At 40.5% G+C, this 22,450-nt stretch overlaps 1 protein-coding gene and 1 pseudogene across 2 annotated transcripts in view; both read left to right on the forward strand.

Annotated features, from left to right (window-relative positions):
- The window catches only part of LOC140600214 (cationic amino acid transporter 3-like), a 44,007-nt gene extending 42,723 nt beyond the window's left edge, over window positions 1-1,284 (forward strand). The window contains exons 13-14 of one of the 2 annotated variants that reach the window (XM_072768322.1): window positions 334-418; window positions 498-1,284. In XM_072768322.1, the coding sequence (XP_072624423.1) occupies window positions 334-406 (73 nt within the window). In that variant the 3' untranslated portion in view covers window positions 407-418; window positions 498-1,284. Of the gene's footprint in view, window positions 1-43; window positions 230-333; window positions 419-497 lie in introns of those variants that run through there. The other variant, XM_072768306.1, reaches the window with a different exon arrangement.
- Window positions 1,285-6,740: 5,456 nt separating this feature from the next.
- Window positions 6,741-18,761, forward strand: LOC140607733 (vomeronasal type-1 receptor 4-like; annotated as a pseudogene).
- The last annotated feature ends 3,689 nt before the right edge of the window (window positions 18,762-22,450 follow it).

The raw sequence follows: 22,450 nt of genomic DNA on the forward strand, positions 1-22,450 counted from the left end.
TCTCTTGTAAAGGCAGCAGGTTTGTCTCTTTAACACTTTCTAGGGCAGTCCCGGTGGCCCAGCGGTTTAGCACCGCCTTCAGCCCGGAGCGTGATCCTGGAGACCCGGTATCGAGTCCCACGTTGGGCTCCCTGCATAGAGCCTACTTCTCCCTCTGTGTCTCTGCCCCTCTCTCTCTCTCTCTGTGCCTCTCATAATAAATAAAATAAAATCTCTAAAGAAAAAAACACTTTCTAGAGTAATCAGTCGTTCTAAAAACTACCTTGAATGATGATCGGTTACTTTTGGCTTTTTCTTGTCGGCTCACTTTATTTTTCACTTCTTCTACTTCAGATGCAGAATCAACCACTTCTCCTGTTGTTTGGAAATGACATCGGAGAACACAAACTCCATACTCTTGGGCTGACACTGCTTTTAGGTATTTTCCCTGAACAGAAGTGGGAGAATTCTTATGTTCCTTTTTTTTTTTTAAAGATTTATTTATTTAATCATGATAGATCCACAGAGAGAGGGAGAGGCACAGGCAGAGAGAGAAGCAGGCTCCATTCAGGGAGCCCGACACGGGACTCAATCCTGGGTCTCCAGGATCTGGCCCTGGGCTGAAGGCAGCGCTAAACCGCTGAGTCACCGGGCTGCCCAATTCTTATGTTCCTATTCAAATATTTTCATATCAAATTTAACCTATAGCATTGTTCTCTTAATTTGTTAAATCCCAAATGATATAGGAAAAGACGTTAGGGTTTGAAGTCAATGGCCAAGAAAGAATTCTTGAGATGTCTTTGGTGCAAAAAGGTGGTTTTATTAAAGCACAGGGTCAGGACACGGGGACAGAAAGAGCTGCAGAGGGGTCATGAGGAGTGGCCCATTATATACTTTCAAGTTGGGATGGTTTAAGTTGCTTGCTAACGACTTTTCTTGAGGGGGCTAGCTATTGATGGGAAAAGGTAATTTATGGCTGTCCAATAAAACCTGAGTCATGAGATCCTTCAGATGTATATTGGGGGGTCATATGCTTGGGGGATGCTTGCCAACATGTATCTTGGGGAGGAGAGATAAAGGGAAGTCTCTAAAGGAATTTTTATATGTTAAAGTAGACTTACAGGATCCTGGAGGTTGGGCTAAGATTGCCTTTTGCCCTTAGCAAAGTATTAAGATCAAGGCAGCTGAGTTCTTAGAGGAAGGTCACTCTGCCTGTTTCAAGGATTTGTGCTCTCTAATAAAGAAATCTTAAAAAAAACACACACACACACACACAAAAGAATGGGTAAAGTCAAGATACTACACTGTTTCATCAGTAATGAACTATTTAAAAATGCTGTTGGAAGGGCAGGGTAGTTATTTGGAGATTCCTTCACTATCTCAAACTATGTATCAGAATAAAAGTACAAATGGATCAGATATATAAAGGTTAAAAAAAGTAAGTCCTCAGAAAGTTAAAAATAGGACTACCCTACAAACCAGCAATTGCACTACTAGGTATTTATCCAAAAGATACGAAAATAGTGAGTTTGGAGGGACACGTGTACCCCAATGTTTATTTTTATTATTTTTAAAATATTTTATTTATTATTCATGAGAGAGACACAGAGAAAGAGAAGGCAGAGACATAGGCAGATGGAGAAGCAGGCTCCATGCGGGGAGCCTGATGTGGGACTCGATCCTGGTACTCCAGAATCACACCCTGGGCCAAAGGCAGGTGTTCAACCACTGAACCACCCAGGCGTCCTGACCCCAATGTTTATAGCAGCAATGTTCACAATAGCCAAAATATGGAAATAGTCCAGATGTCCATCGACAGATGAATGGATAAAGATATACATACACACACACACACACACACACACACACACACACAACGGAGTGTTAGTCAGCCATCAAAAGGAATGAAATCTTGCCATTTGCAATGATGTGGATGGAACCAGAGGGGATTATGCTAAGCCAAATAAGTCAGAGGAAGTCAAATACCTTATGATTGCACTCGTATATGGAATTTAAGAAACAAAACATGAACATAGCAGAGGGAAGGAAAAATAAAATATGACAAAAACAGAAAGAAAGGCAAACCATAACTCTAGGAAACAAACAGCATTGCTGGAGGAGAGGTGTATGGGGGATAGGGTAACTGGGTGATAGGCATTAAGGAGGGCACTTGATGGAATGAGCACTAGATGTTATATGCAACTGATGAATCACTAAATTCTGCCCCTGAGACTAATAATACACTATATGTTAACTAAATTAAATTTAAATAAAGAAAAATAAGTCATAAACAGTATAAAAGTATGTCCATAATATGAAAATAAGGAGATCATTTCTAACTACAATTCAAAATCCAGACATTGTAAGAGACAAATCATAGTTAAAGTGTTGAAAACAAAAGACAAAAAAATCCTGAAGCAGTGAGAGAAGACTCATCACACTGAAGGGACTAGTCCCACACAATGGGACTATGCCTGGCACTTCATCAGTAATAGTAAACAAATGAAGATAGTGGAATAAAATATTCAAAGTGCTGAAAAAATTTTTAAAAAGTCAAACAGGAATGGTATATCCAGCGGAACTATCAGTAAAAAATTAGGGCAAAATGAAGACATCCCCAAGTGAGCAATATGCAAAGAACTTTTATAACTCATAAAGAAATCAACTCAATTAAAAAGGAAATGAGAAAAAGACTTGAATAGACACATCACCAAAGATACATGAATGGCTCATAAGCAAGTAAGAATACGCTCACTGGCATTAGGAAAATGAAAATCAAAACTATAATGCAGTATTACACCTGTTACAATGACTACAATACAAAAGAGTGAAAACGTTGTGTAGGTGTGGAGAAACTGGAGGTCTGATGCATTTCTGCTCAGAATGTAAAATAGTTAAGCACCTTCTATTTTTAAAAACATCCATATTTATGGGGATGCTTGGGTGGCTCAGTGGTTGAACTCTGCCTTTGGCTTAGGTCCTGGGATGCAGTCCCGCATCAGGCCCCCTGCAGGAAGCCTGCTTCTCCCTCTGCCTAGGTCTCTGCCTCTCTGTGTTTTTCGTGAATAAATAAGTAAAATCTCTTTTAAAAATCTGTATTTAAAAAAATAAATAAATAAAATAAAAATAAAATAAAATAAAAATCTGTATTTTTAAGGGAAGTGTATTACTTTCCAGACTATGTTGCAAATCCTGACTAAAACATAATCTGAAGAACCAATTTCAACATGCAGATTAAAAGGCATTGGAGGTCTCTGAATCTAGTAAGATTTTATTTATTTTAAGCCAGATATAGTTCCAATGTGATATAAACTCTTTTAAGGAAGAAAAATTAATTTGCTCACATTATATTAGGCTATTAAAAAAAACAACAAAATGAGGGACACCTAGGTGGCTCAGTCTGTTAAGCCTCCAGCTCTTTGTGTAGGTTCAAGTCATGACCTCAGGTTTCTGGGATATAGCAGGGAGTCGGCTTCCCCTCTCTCCCTCTGCACCCACACCTGGGCACTTGTTCTTTCTTTAAAATAAATCTTTTTTAAAAAAAGGAACAAAATGGAAAAAGAAAATTCTAACTTGAATCTCCTTTAAATGCATAAGATATAAATATGACTTTAATCATTTAAATTTAACCACTTAGCAATTAATATTAGCCAAATTCACTTTATTCCATTAATGAAAAAAGGATTCCATATTCAAACACTGATTAAGGTGATACAACAAAATAACATTTAAACAAAACATATTTGAGCACTGTAGGTCATCAGTAAGATATCTGATAGTTAAATCACACCAAATATGACATTTAAAAAATTCATTTTTATTTTTTTTAATTTTTATTTATTTATGATAGTCACACAGAGAAGAGAGAGAGAGAGAGAGAGAGAGAGAGGCAGAGACACAGGCAGAGGGAGAAGCAGGCTCCATGCACTGGGAGCCCGACGTGGGATTCCATCCCGGGTCTCCAGGATCGCGCCCTGGGCCAAAGGCAGGCGCTAAACCGCTGCGCCACCCAGGGATCCCTAAAAAATTTATTTTTCAGCAAGAAACTTTCAACAAACATAATAAGCAGTCAGCACTGGGAGCATTTTCATGAAAGTGAGGCTGAGATTAGAGGCCCAGTCAGGGCTCTCTCCACTGCCCACTGCACAGGATGCCTGAGCCAGGACTGAGGAAATGGATAAAGGTGGAAACAAGACAAGGAAGGCAGGTTAGAAGTGTTATTTTTCACGGACAATGTGATTTCATATGTGAAACAGCAGAGGATCTATTCTGACTGTTAGACTAATAAAAGAATTGAGAATATCAGGGAGGAAAACTTTCCTGTCTTGTGATCCTTCTAGCTGGACTTAATCAAATTGACATGAGACAGATTAACAGGACTTGTCTGGGGAATCCACACAGACATGAAAGTCCAAAGACAACAAAGCATCATGAAGCTTACATGAGCTAGCTACGGAAGGGAGTAGGGGAGAAAACTCACTGGCAAGGTGAAAGGAGCAGTTTGGAGAAATAGATTGTTCTATTATGCAGATGAGGGGCCTCCGTTAATAACTGGTCTTCCTGTTGCTGTCTCTCCTTTCCAATGTATATTGAGGCAGTTATGGGGGAGGCAGAGTGCCGTTCCCACATCTGCTGGGTTTTTATTACTTTTAGCTCAAAACAATCTTTATGCCAAAGTGGCACATTTTGGGGCAGCCTGCCCTGGGCCCCTACAAGAACACAGAGCAAATCTCGAACATAGTGACATCAGTCTTTCTTCTTTACTAGCAGTAATTAAAAAATAATACAAACAAAAAAAACCAAACAGCTTGCATTCCCATCAGCAAATATACTGTGACCCCTTCTTACGTGGCGTTTCTAGATTTGTGCGAGAAAGCCATTAGGTTTTTTTTTTTTTTTTAAAGATTTATTTATTTAAAGAGAAAGAGCATGTGAGTGTGGGGAGGAGCAGAGAGAGAGGAGAAAGAATCCCAAGCAGACTCTGCATTGAGTGCAGAGTGCAGAGCTGGAGGTAGGGCTTGATCTCATGACCCAGAGATCACAACCTGAGCATAAACCAAGAGTCTAGATGCTCAACCAATGGAGCCACACAGGAGCCTCAAGAAGCCATAAAATTTTATGGGGGACATAATAAAGGTACGATTAAAAACTGAAAAACGTATTTAACAGAACATAAGGGAAGAAAAAAAGGCTGTTGAGGACTTTCGGCTCAGGGTGTAATCCCGGGGTCCTGGAATCGACTCCAGCATCAGGCTCCCCAAAGGGAGCCTGCTTCTTCCTCTACCTATATCTCTGCCTCTCTCATGAATAAATAATTTTTTTAAAAGGCTGCTGGATATTAGGTGATCTGGCTAAATTAATTTTTGATGGTTAATATAAAAGATAGACAATCAACATCCTTACTTTCAGGAGTTGAATTGTGCCCTCTTCCAAAGAAGATGTGGTTAAGTCCTAACCTCCTATACCCCAGTGTGATCTTACTGAAGTAGGATCATTACTGATATAGTTCGTTAAGATAAGGTTATCCTGGGGTAGAGAAGGCCTCTAATTCAATATGACAGGTGTCCCTGTATAAAGAACTCCATACAAAGAGACATGCGTCTTGTGAAGAGGAAAGATTGGAATGATGCACCACAACCCAGGGAAGTCAAACACTGCTCACAGACACCAGAAACCAGAAGAAGCAAGGAAGGATTCTTCCCTCCAGGTTTCAGAGGGACCATGGCCCTGCCGACACCCTCCACACTCAGGACTTGGGAGTTGATACGTTTCTGTTGTTTTAATGCCACCCTATTTGTTGTATTTTGTCATAGCAGCCCTAGGGCTCCAATATGCTTAGCAAATATACAATAAAATATTTTAGGAGTGCCTGGCTGGCTCAGTCGGTTAAGTCTGACTTTAGCTCAGGTCCCGATCCAGGAGTCTCTGGATAGTGCCTGGGGTGGGGTTTTCTGCTTGGTGGGAAGCCTGCTTCTCCCTTTGCTCCTCATTCTGCTTGTGTTCTCTCTCTCTCTCTCAAATAAATAAATAAAATCTTTTAAAAAATACTGTAAAATTATTTACCATATACTAAAGAATATCTTCAATATGTAATTATTAAAAGATCACCGAGATCTCATCTGTACAATACAATTCAGAGGAAAAACACTGGGGATTAAAGAAAAAAAAACCCCAACAAATTCGGAATCAAATTTAAATGAAATCTGAAGATACAGGGATGGGGAAAATCCTTTCCAGTGGGGCACACACCACTGGAAGAGGACTTCCGCTACCTCCATTTTGACCCCAAACTTTCTAGTTGGGTTCTTCTTTCCAGCTGGACTCGGCTCAGGTGAAGATCTGACGGGCAAAGCATCCCCTGAGGGGAACTGAAACCCCGCTGGGCCAGCAAGTCCCCCATGACTGACTCACACACACCATCGCTTTGGCTTCCGTCGCCTACCTGCACAGCTCACCCACCCACCTGGCCGCCACATTTTCCTCATAAGCCTGGGAGTATTTCTGGCACTTTGGAGGCAGCCTTTGCTGTCTTCAAGGGTCGGCCTCCCGGAAGCTGGTGTCTTTGGGACCCCGTTGTCCCGGCCACACCACGACTAGTTCGGTCACGGAATGAGCCTGGGGCCTGCAAAAAAGTACAGACGCCTCCCGACGGAAGAGCAGCTGCGCTCAAGTCTGAACCGGAAGGACAAAATGTCCCTCAGCAGTGAGACCGCCCTTCTCCGGATCCGCTTCCGGGGTCGGTCGGAAATTGCGTAACGGCCATGCTGGGCGGGGCCCGGGGCGGGGCCCGGGGCGGGGCCTCGGCCTACTGTGTGCCCAGCTCTCTGGGCGTTCCCGAATCTGCCGAACAGAACTTGCTCTTCGGGTTTGGATCCGTCTGTGTTTCTCTGGCGTAATGAGGAGGGCTGCCTCCTGCCTGTTCTACCTCAATGTTTTCAACAATTTAGGGTAAAAGCTTAGTGCTGTGGACACTTAGACTGGAAGCTGAGATGATTTCCTCCTAAGCTGGAAAGGTTTGAGTCGGAAGCTGCTGTTACTAGCGGGTGGAGACGAGAGAGGGCGCTGGCACCTCGTCGGGGACCGGTGTAGACGAGGGCTCCAGCAGGGATAATCTGCAGCCCAGATAAGGAGAAAGGCTTATTTAGGTGATGGAGGACTGGAACTGTCAGTCCAGGGGACCTGAGCTGGTAGGGGGCATGGAGACCGTGCCCTGCAGAACGTACAGCTTTATACCGACTCGCGCCGGAACATGACTTCTCTCCTGTCCCCCACCACCTGCAGGGGCGGATGAGCCACCAGGGGGTTCAGGTCCAGTGGCGTCAAGGGACAAGAACGGGGGGGGGGGGGTTGGAGAGGAATCTGATAATTTAGGTCACCAATCTATTGCTTGAAAACAATTAGGGGCTCCCGGGTGGCTCAGTGGGTTGAGAGTGGGATTTGAGATTTCTGCTCAGGTCATGAGCTCATGGGTCCTGGGACCGAGCTATCTTAGGGGCAAGTGAGGCTGGCTCATATCCTCACTGCTGTAGCAGAATGTTTGGGCATCTCTGGGAGGGCACCTAAGAAAGAAAAGGAGAAACCCACATATTGACCTCCATGGAGGAGCCTGCTGTCTGTGAATCACTCTTGTAGCAGAGGATGTTGTGCTGGATAGAATAGGGGCTGTAGCAAAGTCAAGCTATCTCTTGCAAATTACTAGCCTTACTATAAAATAATATTGATTGCCTCCCACAACAACAAATTAATTCTGAATGTGTTTTTATGATCTAAGTTTTAAAGAACAATAACTGCATTTATAGAAGAAAACAACATTTCCATGCTTTTAGAATAGAAAAGATTTCTGCAAAATTCAAAATACTTAATATGCCAAAGGAAATGACAGATAATGTTAAAATTAAGAGTTGATCTTAAATGACCAGAGAGAATGAGCCCACAAAGAAAGGATTTGTACCCAGCATACACAAACAAGAAAAGGACAACATAAAAAGACAAAAACAAACAAACAAACAAACAAAAAAACAAAACAAAAAACAGAAAAATTAAGGAAATCACCTAAAAAAGGATATGTCAAGTCTACTACACACATGAAGAGATGTTCAAGTTTCTTTTTTTTTTTTTAAGATTTATTTATTCATGAAAGACACAGGCTGAGAGAGACAGAGAGGCAGAGACACAGGCAGAGGGAGAAGCAGGCTCCCCTTAGGGAGCCTGATGCGGGACTCCACCTGGGACCATGGGAAGAGCTGAAGGCAGGCGCCCAACCGCTGAGCCACCCAAGTGTCCCGATATTCAAGTTTCTTAGTAATCAAGAACATGCAAATAAAACTAGCACCTGAAACCATTTCACACTAACTAGAAGACTAAAGTAAACATGACAAACATGAGTAAGTGTTGGTAGGTTATGGATAAACCAGGAACTTTACATACTGCTGGTGCTTATGAACCCCATGTTATAAAATAATTTTTGAGAAATATTTCACAGTGTCTAATGAAGTTGGATAGACGTAAACCTACAGTCCAACAATTCCATCATGTGTATATCCCTAGCAAAAGTTTGCATACGTGCCACCAAAAGTTCTAGAATTCACATACTAAAACCACTCCTAAAAACCCCAAATGAAGACCACATCCATGAACACTGAGAGTAAGATAAATTAATTTTTGATATTCACACAATGGAATCTTAGACAGCAATGACCCATGGAAACATGTGACCATACTGATAACAACGTAAAGGGATGAAAAAAGCCAAAAAGAGAGAAGTTAATGTGGTATCATTACCACATTAGAGCATGGTATCATACTCTCAGGTGTCAGAGTGATGGTAATTCTTCAAGGAAAGAAGCTTGGAAGTGGCAAGGCATGGCTTTTGTGGGAGCCTGATGATATTCTGTTGTTGTTGTTGTTGTTTTTTTTTTTCTTACTGGGTGTTATGTCCCCTTAGGCATGTTTGGCTTGTGAAATTTCATTGAGCTGTGCATTTAGGACATGTGAGTGTTACAATAAAGGCTTAAATACAGATCAACAATAAAAAAAACTTTGGAATAAGTTCAATTTGTTCGTGTTAGATTGTCATCATACTTTCCAGGTGGAGTTGAGAGGTATCAAATAACTGCCTTGTGATCAGTTTTTCAGAGTATGTGTAGTTTCTAGGTTTGATACTAAGAGATACTAAATATACAACCTCCAAACTAAAAGGGGTGAAATACAGAAGTGTTTAATAAAAAATTAACACATAGAAGTTAAATAGAAAAACAAAGAGCATAAACAGAGATAATGAAGGGCAGCACAGCATAAATTGGTAAATCCAATCCCAAATTATGCATTATTATATTGAACATAAATAGACTACTCCCATTAAATCAAACATATTTTACTATGTTCCATTCAGAAAATTTTCAAAAGATGTAGCTAAAATATAAGAATTATTATTTTTCAAATTTATTTATTGGAGAGAGAGCATTAGCAGGGGTGGGGCAGGGGAGTGGCAGAGGGAGAAGGAAAAGCACCCTCCCTGCTGAGCTGGGACATAGTTGTGGAGCTCGATCCCAGTACCCTGGGATGAAGACCAGAGAGGAAGACAGATGCCCAATTGACTGAACCACCCAGGTGCCCCTAAAATATAAGAATTAAAATAGAAAAATAAAAATACATTCTATATCTTTTATTAATTTATTTTTAAAAGATTTTTATTTATTTATGGGAGACAGAGAGACAGAGAAAGAGAGAGAGAGAGAGGCAGAGACCCAGGCAGAGGGAGAAGCAGGCTCCATGCAGAAAACCTGATGTGGGACTCGAATCCGGGTCTGCAGGATCAGGCCCCAGGCTGAAGGTGGCACTAAACCGCTGAGCCACCCAGGTGGCTCAAAATAAATAAAGATTTATTTTTTGTTTTTTGAGAGAGAGAGAAAGTGAGGGAGCAAGAATGAGAGAGCATGAGTGGAGCACTGGGAAGGGACAGAGGGAGAGGGAGAAGCAGACTGCCCTCTGAGCAGGGAGCCCATTGTGGGGCTCAATCCCAGGACCCTAGGATCACAACCTGAGCCAAAGGTAGATGCCAACCAACTGAGCCACTCAGCCACCCACATTCTATATTTTTTTAACTGATCAAATAAGTAGAATACCTTTTTTAAAAAAATATTTATTTATTTATTTATGATACACATAGAGAGAGAGAGAGGCAGAGACACAGGAGGAGGGAGAAGCAGGCTCCATGCCAGGAGCCCGACACAGGACTCGATCCCGGGACTCCAGGATCGTGCCCTAGGCCAAAGGCAGGCACTAAACCACTGAGCCACCCAGGGATCCCCAAATAAGTAGAATACTTATGTGTGTATACACACGTATATATAATGAGCTTTATGATTAAAGCAGCTCATTATTGTGATTTGTACTGTATTTTATTTAATTTCTAATTTTCCAGTGTATTGATTGATGGAATACATAAGCACATCTATATATATTGCTTAGTGGTCTAATATGTGGTGAATATATATTTTTTAAGATTTTATTTATTTATTCATAAGAGACACAGAGAGAGAGAGGCAGAGACACAGGCAGAGAGAGAAGCAGGCTCCTTGCAGGGAGCCTGATGTGGGACTTGATCCTGAGTCCCCAGGATCACATCCTGAGCCAAAGGCAGACGCTCAACCGCTGAGCCACCCAGGGGTCCCTGTGGTGAATATTTCTAAGTATTTCACAGAACTAAAATTATGTTTCTCTGTTTTTCTTGCATAATATTTAACATATATTAGGTCAAACTCATTCTTTTGTTTTTCCATTATTAATCTAATACTTTGTACCAGCTTTATAATGTGAATAAGGTAGAGCCATATTAAAATACCTCTGAGAATTGAGGAAATACTCATTTTACTCCTTTGAGAATGACAGGCAAAACATTCCATGTAAACAACATGACTTTATGACTCAGCCCTGCAAATGGCTATTCCTCCAGTGCTTCAGGAATCATTGAAGACCCCACCATCACTGCATTCCTCACACCTATTTCCTGCCAGTGTGTCCAATTAGTATATGCACATAATAGGCAAAATCTACCTGGGCCTGGTGGCTCAGTTGGTTGGGCAGCTGACTCTTGGATTTGGCTCAAATCATGATATCAGGGTCCTGTGACGTAGCCCTGCGTCAGGCTCTACAGTCAGCCCAGTGTGGAGTCAGCTTGAGGATTCTCTCTCACCCTTAGGCGCCCTCTGCCCACAACTCTTTCTCACATAAATAAATAAATCTTTTTTTTTTTAAATAAATCTTTAAAGAAGTATTTATTTAAGGTTCTTGCATTTCTTTTCAGGGGTCCATAGCTCATTTCCTTTCCTTTTGGCATTGAATAGAATCTGTCTGCATGAACCACAGTTACTTATTTTACCTCCTGAAGGACATCTCGGTTGCTTACAGCTTTTGGCAGCTATGAATAAAGCTGCTATAAACACTTGTGTGCAGAACTTTGTGTGGATATAAATGTGTAACTCATGTGAATAAACACCTAGGAGTCAGATTTCTGGATCATGTGAGAGGCCATTTAGTTTTGTAAGAAACTCTCATCTGTATTCCAAAGTGGCTATCCCATTTTGCATTTCTCATCAATGGTGAACACAAGTTCCTGCTGTTCCACTGTTTGATGGTGTCACTTTCAGACACTTAATGTATCTCACCGTTTCAGTTTGCAATTTCTCTAATGGTGTATGATGACAAGCATCTATTCATATACTTATTGGCTATGTGTATGTCTTCTCGGTGAGGTGTCTGTATAAATCTTTCACCTATTTAAAAAATTAAGTTGTCTTCTTGTTGAATTTTATTTTATTTTTTTAAGATTTTATTTATTCATGAGAGACACAGAGAGAGAGGCAGAGACACAGACAGAGGGAGAAGCAGGCTCCATGCAGGGAGCCTGATGTGGGACTTGATCCCAGGACTCCAGGATCATGCCCTTAGCCAAAGGCAGACACTCAACCACTGAGCCACCCAGGCATCCCTTGTTGTTGAATTTTAACAGCTCTTTGTATGTTTTGGATCATACTCCTTTGTCAGGTATGTCTTTTGTTTTCTCCCAATATCTGGCTTGTCTTCTTATTCCCATTCTCTGTATCTTTTGTAGAGCATAAGTTTGTAATTAATGAAGTCTGACTTAGCAATTATTTCTTTCATGGCTTATGCCTTTGGTACTGTACCTAAACAGTTATCATAGAATGTAAGGTCATCTAGATTTTCTCCTGTTATCTTCTGGGGATTTTAGAAGTCTTGTGTTATACATTTAAGTCTACAATCTATTTTGAACTAACTTTTGTGAGGGATATAAGGTCTGTATCTAGATTTACTTTGTTTTTGTTTGGGTGTGGATGTCCACTTGTTCTAGCACCATTTGCTGAAAAACGTACCTTTTTCCCATTGAATTGCCTTGGCTCCTTTGTAAGAGATCAATTGATTATATTTGTGTGAGTCTATTTCTGAGCTCCTTGTTCTGCTCTATTTATCTATATGCCTATTATTTTACCTACATTAATTAAGATAGCTTTATATTAAGTCTTGACATTGGGATGTGTCAGTCCTCTGACTTTTTCATTCTCCTTTAAAATTGGGCTGGCTTTTCTGAGCTTGATGCCTCCATTATATAGACTTTAGAATCAGTTAGTTGATACCTACAAGTAATTTCCTGGGATTTTCATTGGGATTTCATTGAATCTACAGATCAGCTTGAGAAGACCTGACATTTTAACAATATTGAGCCTTTTTATCCATAAATGTAGGTATAAGCTGCACTTGATCATGCCATAGTATTTTATGGCAATATTTGCAAATAGTCTATTTCATAATTTTGGGTTCCTAGGCAATTATGAGATTTGTGAAATATTTGCGGTTATCTTTGTAAGATTTTGGAAAACTAGGGATGCCTCGGTGGCTCAGTGGTTGAGCATCTGCCTTTAGCTCAGGGTGTGGAATCAAGTTCTGTATTGGACTCCTCACGGGGAGCCTACTTCTCCCTCTGCCTATGTCTCTGCCTGTCATGAATAAATAAATAAAATATTTTTAAAAAAGATTTTGGAAAATTTTGGGGAAATATCATTCTTCAATATTTTTGGATGGTCTAAATAGCAATGATTTATCTAATATTTAAGAGTAGTAGGATGTTGTTGATAAATTATATGACCTGGTGCTGTGTTTATGAGGAACCTCTTTTATAAATATTGCCATTTATTCTATAAATATGGCTCAGCTTAGAATTTGTATCTCTAAAAAAAAAGAATTTGTATCTCTTTTTGGGTCAATATTCATAAAATATATATTCCTAGAAATATCCACATCAATGAGACTTTTCAAGCAATTGCACTGAGTCACGTGAAGCATCTCTAGTTAATCCCATGTTCTGGGATCCCTGGGTGGCGCAGCTGTTTAGCGTCTGCCCTTGGCCCAGGGCACGATCCTGGAGACCCGGGATCGAATCCCACGTCGGGCTCCCGGTGCATGGAGCCTGCTTCTCCCTCTGCCTATGTCTCTGCCTCTGTGTGTGTGTGTGACTATCATAAATAAATAAAAATTAAAAAAAAAACCATGTTCTTTGTTTTGCTCTTTCTTTCCTAAGGAGTCCTTCTCTGGTCCTCCCATCTCCTTCCCTATTTTGTAAGCTAGTGAGAAATAAACAATTATTTTGCAGGAGGGGTCAGTGGGATTCTTAGGGAAGCACAGGAATGAAATACATGTGAATCACTGCCAGCCCCTCCTCTGTCAGGTCAGAACATTTCCTGCTTCTGTCACCCCACCTGAGACTCTGTCTGCTTCAGGTGTTGTATGAAAAAGGAAGTTTCTCCCACACACTAAACTTGTTTATTTGCCAGAAACGTATAAGTGTTTCTGGGAATTGGAATCTGGCAGAAAGTCTTTAAAAAGTAGTCTCAATTGCCTTTCAACTGCAATGTCACTGAAACCACAGGTGAAGTGATAATTGTAATTCTGTGGGGAGATGAGGTCACAGAATCACAAACCCATATCTCCACTTTGCCTACCTCCTGCACACAAGCAGGAGGTGCTATGGCTGTCCCACTGAGCCCACATCTTGTCAGCAGGAAAGCCTGGGTGAGTATTTTCTATGTCAGGCCGAGTGACATAATGTGTGAGGGAGTGAGGTGTATAAGGGTCTGCATCTGGGTTGGTCCTCATGGCTGGAAGGAGGATTATTCTTGTGTAGAAATTGGTTTGATATTAGAACTACCTGTAGGAACAATAATTCCTGAGGCATAGGCTGAGTTATGAATGGACTGGAGGTCTGAGGTCCCAACAGGATGCTAACTGCTCCTGTCATAGTTTAATGCATCTCTGACAGCGATTGTTGGTGCTTGTTGCAAGTGGTAACAGAGTCTGATATTTACAGTCCTTAAGACTGCAGCTCAGAAATTAATATGCTATTCAACCTGCATCATGAAACCACAGAGACATTGACACGATTGATACGGTTACCTCATTAAAGTTGTGTGCATATGATAATGAGTTTCATGAAGCTAATCTCATCATTCATATCTCCTTTTTTTAAAATATTAAGGCATTAAATATTATTTTATTTTTTGATAACCATCCTTTCAATCATCTCGTTATGCTATTTACACATTCCTCTTTGCTTCTGTTCCTCCCAGGTAATTAATAACTTTCTGACCTGTTATTTTTCACACATTCTCCGTGTTTCCATGGTCATATACAAATACATTTCTAGGGATGCCTGGGCCACTTAGTTGGCTAAGTGTCCGACTCTTTTTTTTGTTTGTTTTTTGATTGAAGTTTGATTTGACAACATATAGTATAACACCCAGTGCTCATCCCGTCAAGTGCCCCCCTCGGTGCCATCACCCAGTCACCCCATCCCCCCGCGCCTCCCCTTCCACTACCCCTCGTTCGTTTCCCAGAGTTAGGAGTCTCTCATGCTTTGTCACCCTCTCTGATTTTTCCCACTCATTTTCTCTCCTTTCCCCTATAATCCCTTTCACTATTTTTTTTATATTCTCCGTATGAGTGAACCCATATAATGATTGTCCATCTCTGACTGACTTACTTCATTCAGCATAATACCCTCCAGTTCCATCCACGTTGAAGCAGATGGTGGGTACATCATTCATATCTCAATGGCATTTGCAGAACTATAATTGTTTTCCTTGTTTTTATGCTTGAGGCATTTAGTGGAGATAGTAATTATGTCTCTCCCCAAAACATTTGTAATCTGTTGATCAAGCAAGGATGATTTTCCTCTGTGAAGTTAGGACAGCAGACTTTTAGGAAAAGGTAAGTTAACATGTGAGGGATTTGGAGAGCAGAAAAATTAAGGATTTCAGCAATTTTCAGCTTAAATGTCTTCTGATATTTGATTTTTGAAGTTCTAACATCATTTTTAGGTTCATCTTTTCATTTCTCCTATTCAATGCACAAGATATCATGCCTTGAGATTCCATTTTGTGTGCTTGTTTTGTATTTTATTATCTTTTTCAAATTAACTACTTTCAGTTTTTTTTTCAAAAATCACAGCTAATTGCATGTTCTCTAATGAGGAGTAATTTAGATCCTACTGTCAAAGTTTTATCTATCTCTAAATGTTCTATTTAAATTACAAATCCCATACTTTAGGGCAAAATGAAATATTACACAATAATTTCTTTTTAAAAAAAGAATTTATTTATTTGACGGAGAGAGAGAGTGCATGAGCACACACAAGTAGGGGGAGCAGCAGAGGGAGAGGGAGAAGCAGGCTCCTCTGATAAGGGTCCCAGACCCCGGATTCGGTTGTGGGCTCCATTGGCAAAAAAATTATATAATTACTTTTGTTGCTCTACTACCATTGGTCTATATTTGGTAAATCCATTTTGTTCATGGATGATATTCAGGTCTTAATTAAGATGTTTTCATCATCTTTTTTTTATTCTTTAAAGATTTTACTTATTTATTCATGAGAGACACAGAGAGAGAGGCAGAGACAGGCAGAGGGAGAAGTAGGGAGCCCGACGTGGGACTCTATCCTCGGTCTCCAGGATCACGCCCTGGGCTGAAGGTGGCGCTAAACTGCTGAACCACCCAGGCTGCCCGATGTTTTCATTTTCATTCACAAGTGCGGTTGGTCAATGGAACAAATACTTTAACAAAAATGAGAAATTGGCACAACCAAACCTAAATTAAAATAAATTTCAAATATGACAATGTATGCATGCATATATGTGGATTATTTGAAGATACAACCAGGCAGGGGCACCTGGCTGGCTCAGTTGGTGGAGCATGCGACTCTTGAGAATAAGAACTCAGTTGTGAGTTTGAGCCCCACGTTGGGTGTAGAAATTGCTTACAAATAAAATCTTAAAAAAAAAAAAAAGGTATGATTAGGTAGCTATGAGAGTATAGCATGATGGTAAACACCAAGTTTATTGCAACCTGACCATTGCAATATTTAAATGAGTCATATAACCTCATTTTAATTAAATTCTCCTTGTCTGTAAAACATATGCACCTATAAATATTAAATAAATTACAATAGGTAAAGCATGAGTAAGAATGACTAAAGAAGTACTATTTAAGGAAATAAATTAAATTTGAAAAATCTTTAATAAAAAAGTGTATTTTTATATTTTTATTTATTTATTTTAAAATATTTTTCTTGTTTATTTATTAATAGAGACACACACAGAGAGAGGCAGAGACACAGGCAGAGGGAGAAGTGGGCTCCATGCAGGAAGACCGATGTGGGACTCGATTCCAGGTCTCCAGGATCACGCCCCGGGCTGCAGGCGGTGCTAAACCGCTGCGCCACTGGGGCTGCCCTATATTTACTTTTAATTTAAAAATTTTTTTGTTTATTTATTCATGAGAGACACACAGAGAGGCAGAGACATAGGCAGAGAGAGAAGCAGGCTCCCTGCAGTGAGCTTGATGTGGGACTCAATCCCAGGACCCTGGGATCATGACCTGAGCCAAAGTCAGAGGCTCAACTGCTGAGCCACCTAGGTGCCCCAAAACGTGTATTTTTAAAAATGTTTTATTGAAATTCAATTTGCCAACATATAGTATAACACCCAGTGCTAATCCCATCAAGTGCTTTCCTAGTGCCTGTCACCCAGTTACCCCATCCCCTCATCCACCTCCCCTTCTGCAACCCTTTGTTTGTTTTCCAGAATTAGGAGTCTCTCATGGTTTGTCTTACTCTCTAATTTTTCCCCACTGGGCAGCCCGGGTGGCTCAGCGGTTCAGCGCTGCCTTCAGCCCAGGGCGTGATCCTGGAGAACCGGGATCGAGTCCCACATCAGGTTCCCTGCATAGAGCCTGCTTCTCCCTCTGCCTGTGTCTCTGCCTCTCTCTGTGTCTCTCATGAATAAATAAATTAAAATCTTTTTAAAAAATAATAATTTTTCCCCACTCAGTTTCCCTCCTTCCCTTGTAGTCTCTTTCACTATTTCTTATTTTCACAACTGAGTGAAACCATATGATAATTGTCTTTCTCTGATTGACTTATTTCACTCAGTATACTACCCTCCAGTTCCATCTATGTTGAAGTAAATGGTATGTATTCATCCTTTCTGATGGCTGAGTAATATATATATATATACACACTACATCTTCCTTATCTATTCATCTGTCGATGGATGTGTTGGCTCCTTCCACAAAAAAACAAAATAAACAAGTATTTGAAAGAAATTCTCAGGGTAAAGTAGTAGCAAGAGGGAGAATTTTGAATTTATTATCCACAAACAGTCAGCCTACGGCTCATGTTTTCATGTGGAGTCTTCTCTTCGTGAACAGAAGCATTGCACCCTGAAAAATGACAGAGTGGCCTTAATGGATGTGAAATTTGCTGTGATCTTCTTATTCCAAATAGTCGTTGGCATCCTGGGGAACTTTTCACTCTTCTGTCATTATGTGTCCCTTGACTTCCGAGGATACAGGTCAAAGTCCACTGATTGGCTTCTCAAGCACTTGATTTTAACCAACTCCTTGGTCATTCTCTCCAGAGGAATCCCAGAGATCATGGCAGCTTTTGAATTGAGATATTTTCTCACTAACTTTGGATGCAAAGTTGTTTTCTTTGCTCACAGAGTGTCCAGGTGTGTGTCCATTGGGACCACATGCTTCCTGAGTGCCTTTCAGGCCATCACCATCAGCCTCTGGAACTCCAGGTGGGCAGTGATGAGAGGGAAAGCTCTCAAGTACATTGGCTCCTCAAATATCCTCTGCTGGATCCTGAACATAAAGCTAAATATTAAAAAAAAAAAAAAAAAAAAAAAAAATAAAGCTAAATATTATGATTCCTGGGTACATAAGTGATAAATGGAACAATAGAAACACTTCAGAAACTATGGACTGCAGATACTGTGCTCCTACATCTCATGACAAAGACACAGACTTACTACATATGTATTAGTATCCTTCCATGATGTTTTGTGCTTGGGACTCATAACTTGGGGCAGTGGGTTTATGTTTTCACCCTGCACAAGCATAAGCAGCAGGTCCAACACATTCACAGGACCAAAGTGTCCTCTGAATCCCCCAAGATCAGAGCCACCCGAAGCATCCTTCTCCTGGTGAGCATCTTTGTGTCTTTTTACACCGTCTCCTCCATCATTTGCATATATTTTTCTATTTCTCACAAGACCAGTTGGTGACTGCTAAACACCTCCACCCTAATCAATGCATGTTTTCTAACTGCCTGCCCCTTTGTTCTCTTGAATCACAACCACTGTGCATCCAGATTCTTCTCTGTATGCACAGGAAGAAATACACAATTCTCTCACCTCATCAGAAAAATATAAACCGTCTGGTTTGCACTGCGTTCAGCTGCTTATGCTATCATCCTTAAAGGAAACTTCATTCAGTAAAATTACAGTCAGTCTCATTTTACATTGAGTTTTCAATAAGACGGAGATTTCTTTTTTAAAAAAGATTTTATTTATTTATTTGACAGAGAGAGAGAGAGCAAGAGAAGTTCTGGGTTTGGTCTTGATGCCAACTAGTTGGTTAATAAGCAGATTTCAGGGTGGGTGTCTGCATCTCTAATTTGAGAAGACAAGAGTATGAAGAAAGTCTTCAAGTTTGTATTAGTAGAAGAGTAGCAATTTGGAGACCAAAGACACAAAACTATTGAATCTATTTTGTTTAACGAATTTTCCTGCTTTTTAAATCATCCAAAGGAGCCAATGGATGTATTCAGAAGAAACAGTAGATATTGTTTCACATGTAATGTAATGTAAGTACCTGTAATTAAATTATAGGTAGTTGCAATTTTAATGTAAATTTTTTACTTTAGAATCAGTTTAAATTTGCAAGAGTGTAGCAAAGAACATACAGAGAATTCTCATCTCATTTTCCCTGTTATTAACATCTTACATTACCATGGTACATGCTGGAAAACCAAGAAACCAACACTGGCATCACAGTATAAATTGAATTGTAGACTTTATTCTTATTTCATCAGTTTTAGCACAAATGTCTTTTTTTTTTTTTTTTTACCTCTTCCAGGATCCAATACAGAATACCACATTAGATGTAGCCAACGTGTATCTCCACCCTCCTCTTCTCTCTGTCAGATTCTTTTTTTTAAGATTAAAAAAATTTATTCATTTGAGGTAGAGGGAGAGCACAGCAGGAGGAAGGGCAGAGGGAGAGGAAAAAGCAGACTCCCCACAAAGCAGAGAGCACAATGAGATAATGACCTGAGCCAAAGGCAGACGCTTAACCAACTGAGCCTCTAAGGTGCCCCTCTCTGTCAGATTCTGTTAGATTCTCTGTCTCCTAGGTTTTTTATAAGCTTGACAGGTGTGTGGATTACTGGTCAAGTCCTTTCTAGAATACCTCTGAAATTAGATTTGTCTGATGTTGTCTTCTGATTAGACCGAGCTCATAGATTTTTATGAAAACAGCTCACATCTCATCACATCACATCACATCACATCACATCACATCAGGGAATTCATGCAATTAACCATTGATTTTCACTGGTGATGTTAATCTTGATCACTTGGTTGTCAAGTGTTGGTGGTGTTTTGCAGGTTCTCCACTGTAAAATTGGTTTCTATTCCAATTCTGTATTTATTGGAAGTGATTCAGTAAGTTTAGAAGGTGAATTAATCTCCACCTCTTAGAAAGAGGAGTATCTGGGGCATCTGATAGATGCTTGTGTTTCCAGCTTAGGTCTGGTGTCAGGGTTATGAGATGCAAATAGATGGAAACTGATTGTGTCCATGGCATCTGGTCATTAGAAAAACAGATGAAGAGGGTACCTGGGTGACTCAGTGGTTGAGCACCTGCCTTTGGCTCAGGTCATGATCCCAGGGTCCTGGGATCAAATAGCACCTCAGGCTCCCTATGGGGAGCCTACTTCTCCCTCTGCTTATGTCTCTGCCTCTCTCTCTGTGTCTCTCATGAATAAATAAATAAATAAATAAATAAATAAATAAAATCTTTTTTTTTTTCTCTAAATAAATAAAATCTTTAAAAAGAAAAGATAAACAGATGAAGAGTCTACTATCCAGGAATTGTTAGGTTGGAACAAGTGACTACATTGCTGAATTCAGGATTGTGGAGTCAATGTGAGGAAGAGGTGGTATGAGGAGGACTGTGCTTCAGTTGGGCCAGTTCCCTGTCTGTGTTGTCTTGTGAGTTCCTGGGTTGCCCCGATGGATCATCACAGACAGAACTTTTTTTTTTAAAGAGACTCCAAACCCAGTGTCGAACCCAACATGGGGCCTGAACTCAGAACCCTGATATCAAGACCTAACTTGAGATCAAGAGTTGGACCCTAACCAACTGAGCTGCCCAGGCACCTCCAGAAGAGTTTTTTCTGACGTTATTGTTATTATCATTTGTATTGTTTTTATATCATTAAGAATAGAATATTTAGTCTCTAATAGGATTGCCCCAGAGTCCTCAAATTGTCTGTGTTAAATTCCATGTGCGTTCCCAGAGCTGAGTGTGCCCAGGGGCATCAGAGGGCGGCCACGTCCCCCTCATGTTGGGGTCTGGCCCTGCCTTGGTGTTGCCCCTCACAGGACACAGCAGAGGAAATGCATTTTGGAGACTGTTCCTCCTGTCTCTCTGGGTCTGGTGCTCAGAATTTACAGAAACAAGTGAATTAAAACCGACAGATGGGAGGAAAGGACTATGTATTTTGAAATTTTTGCCTTTCTCAATGCAATGTTTTTCATGGCCAGCACCCTGCTTTCCATACCTGGAGATGCAGCAGTTGCTACACAAGTTACAAAAAATAAATATAAATACAAAAGTGTGAGGTGCCTGGGTGGCTCAGCTGGTCAAGCATCTCGCCTTTGGCTCTGGTCATGATCCCAGGGTCCTTGAGCCCCCTGTTGGGCTCCCTGCTCAGTGGGTAGTCTACCTTCTCCCTCTCCCTCTGTCTTTCCTCCTCACTGGTATTCTCTCTCTCTCTCAAATAAATCAATACAATCTTAAAAAAATACATAAAAAAATAAAAATAAAAAAATACAGAAGTAAAAACTCTCTCTGAAGTACTACTCCACTCTTCTTTCTGTATTCCACTCATCCATCCATATTTAGTCCTATTCCCTACAATTTTTTTTAAACCAATGATCGGTAAGCAGAAGAGATAGAAAAGTCCAGGTCAAGTATTTAAATCCTTGTTTTTTTTTTTTTTTTTTCTCATTAAACTTTTGTTTTAATGGGTCTCAAAATTCTGTGACAGATTTTTGGTCAAGTTGTTTCCATTAAAAAGTACTGATTTTAAAAACTAATAACTAAAACTGCCACACACGCACAAAAAAAAAAAAAAAAAAACAAATGGTCCACAAAACATTCTCCTTTCCTTCTGAAGGTTTTACGATGCATTGTTATCATTAACCAGTCTTTTACTATTAAACTTAAATGGCCAATTGACACAAACAGTTCTGAGACCGTTCTTCCACCACTGATTAAGACTGGGGTGGCAGGTATTAGGGATAATATTCATTTAGCCTTCTGAGCTTTCTGGGCAGACTTGGTGACTTTGCCAGCTCCAGCTGCCTTCTTGTCCACTGCTTTGATGACACCCACAGCAACTGTCTGTCTCATGTCACGAACAGCAAAACGGCCCAGAGGAGGATAGTCAGAGAAGCTCTCAACACACATAGGTTTGCCAGGAACCATATCAACAATGGCAGCATCCCCAGATTTCAAGAACTTGGGACCATCTTCCAGCTTCTTTCCAGAACGACGATCTATCTTTTCCTTCAGCTCAGCAAACTTGCAAGCAATGTGAGCTGTGTGACAATCCAGCACAGATGCATATCCAGCACTGATTTGGCCTGGATGGTTCAGGATATCACCTGAGCTGTGAAGCCAGCTGCTTCCATTGGTGGGTCATTTTTGCTGTCACCAGCCACATTGCCACGACGAACATCTTTGACAGATACGTTCTTGACATTGAAGCCCACATTGTCCCCAGGAAGAGCCTCACTCAAAGCTTCATGGTGCATTTCAACAGACTTTACTT

This window comes from Canis lupus, chromosome 1 (genome assembly GCF_048164855.1).
Source record: "Canis lupus baileyi chromosome 1, mCanLup2.hap1, whole genome shotgun sequence".
Lineage (NCBI taxonomy): Eukaryota > Metazoa > Chordata > Mammalia > Carnivora > Canidae > Canis > Canis lupus.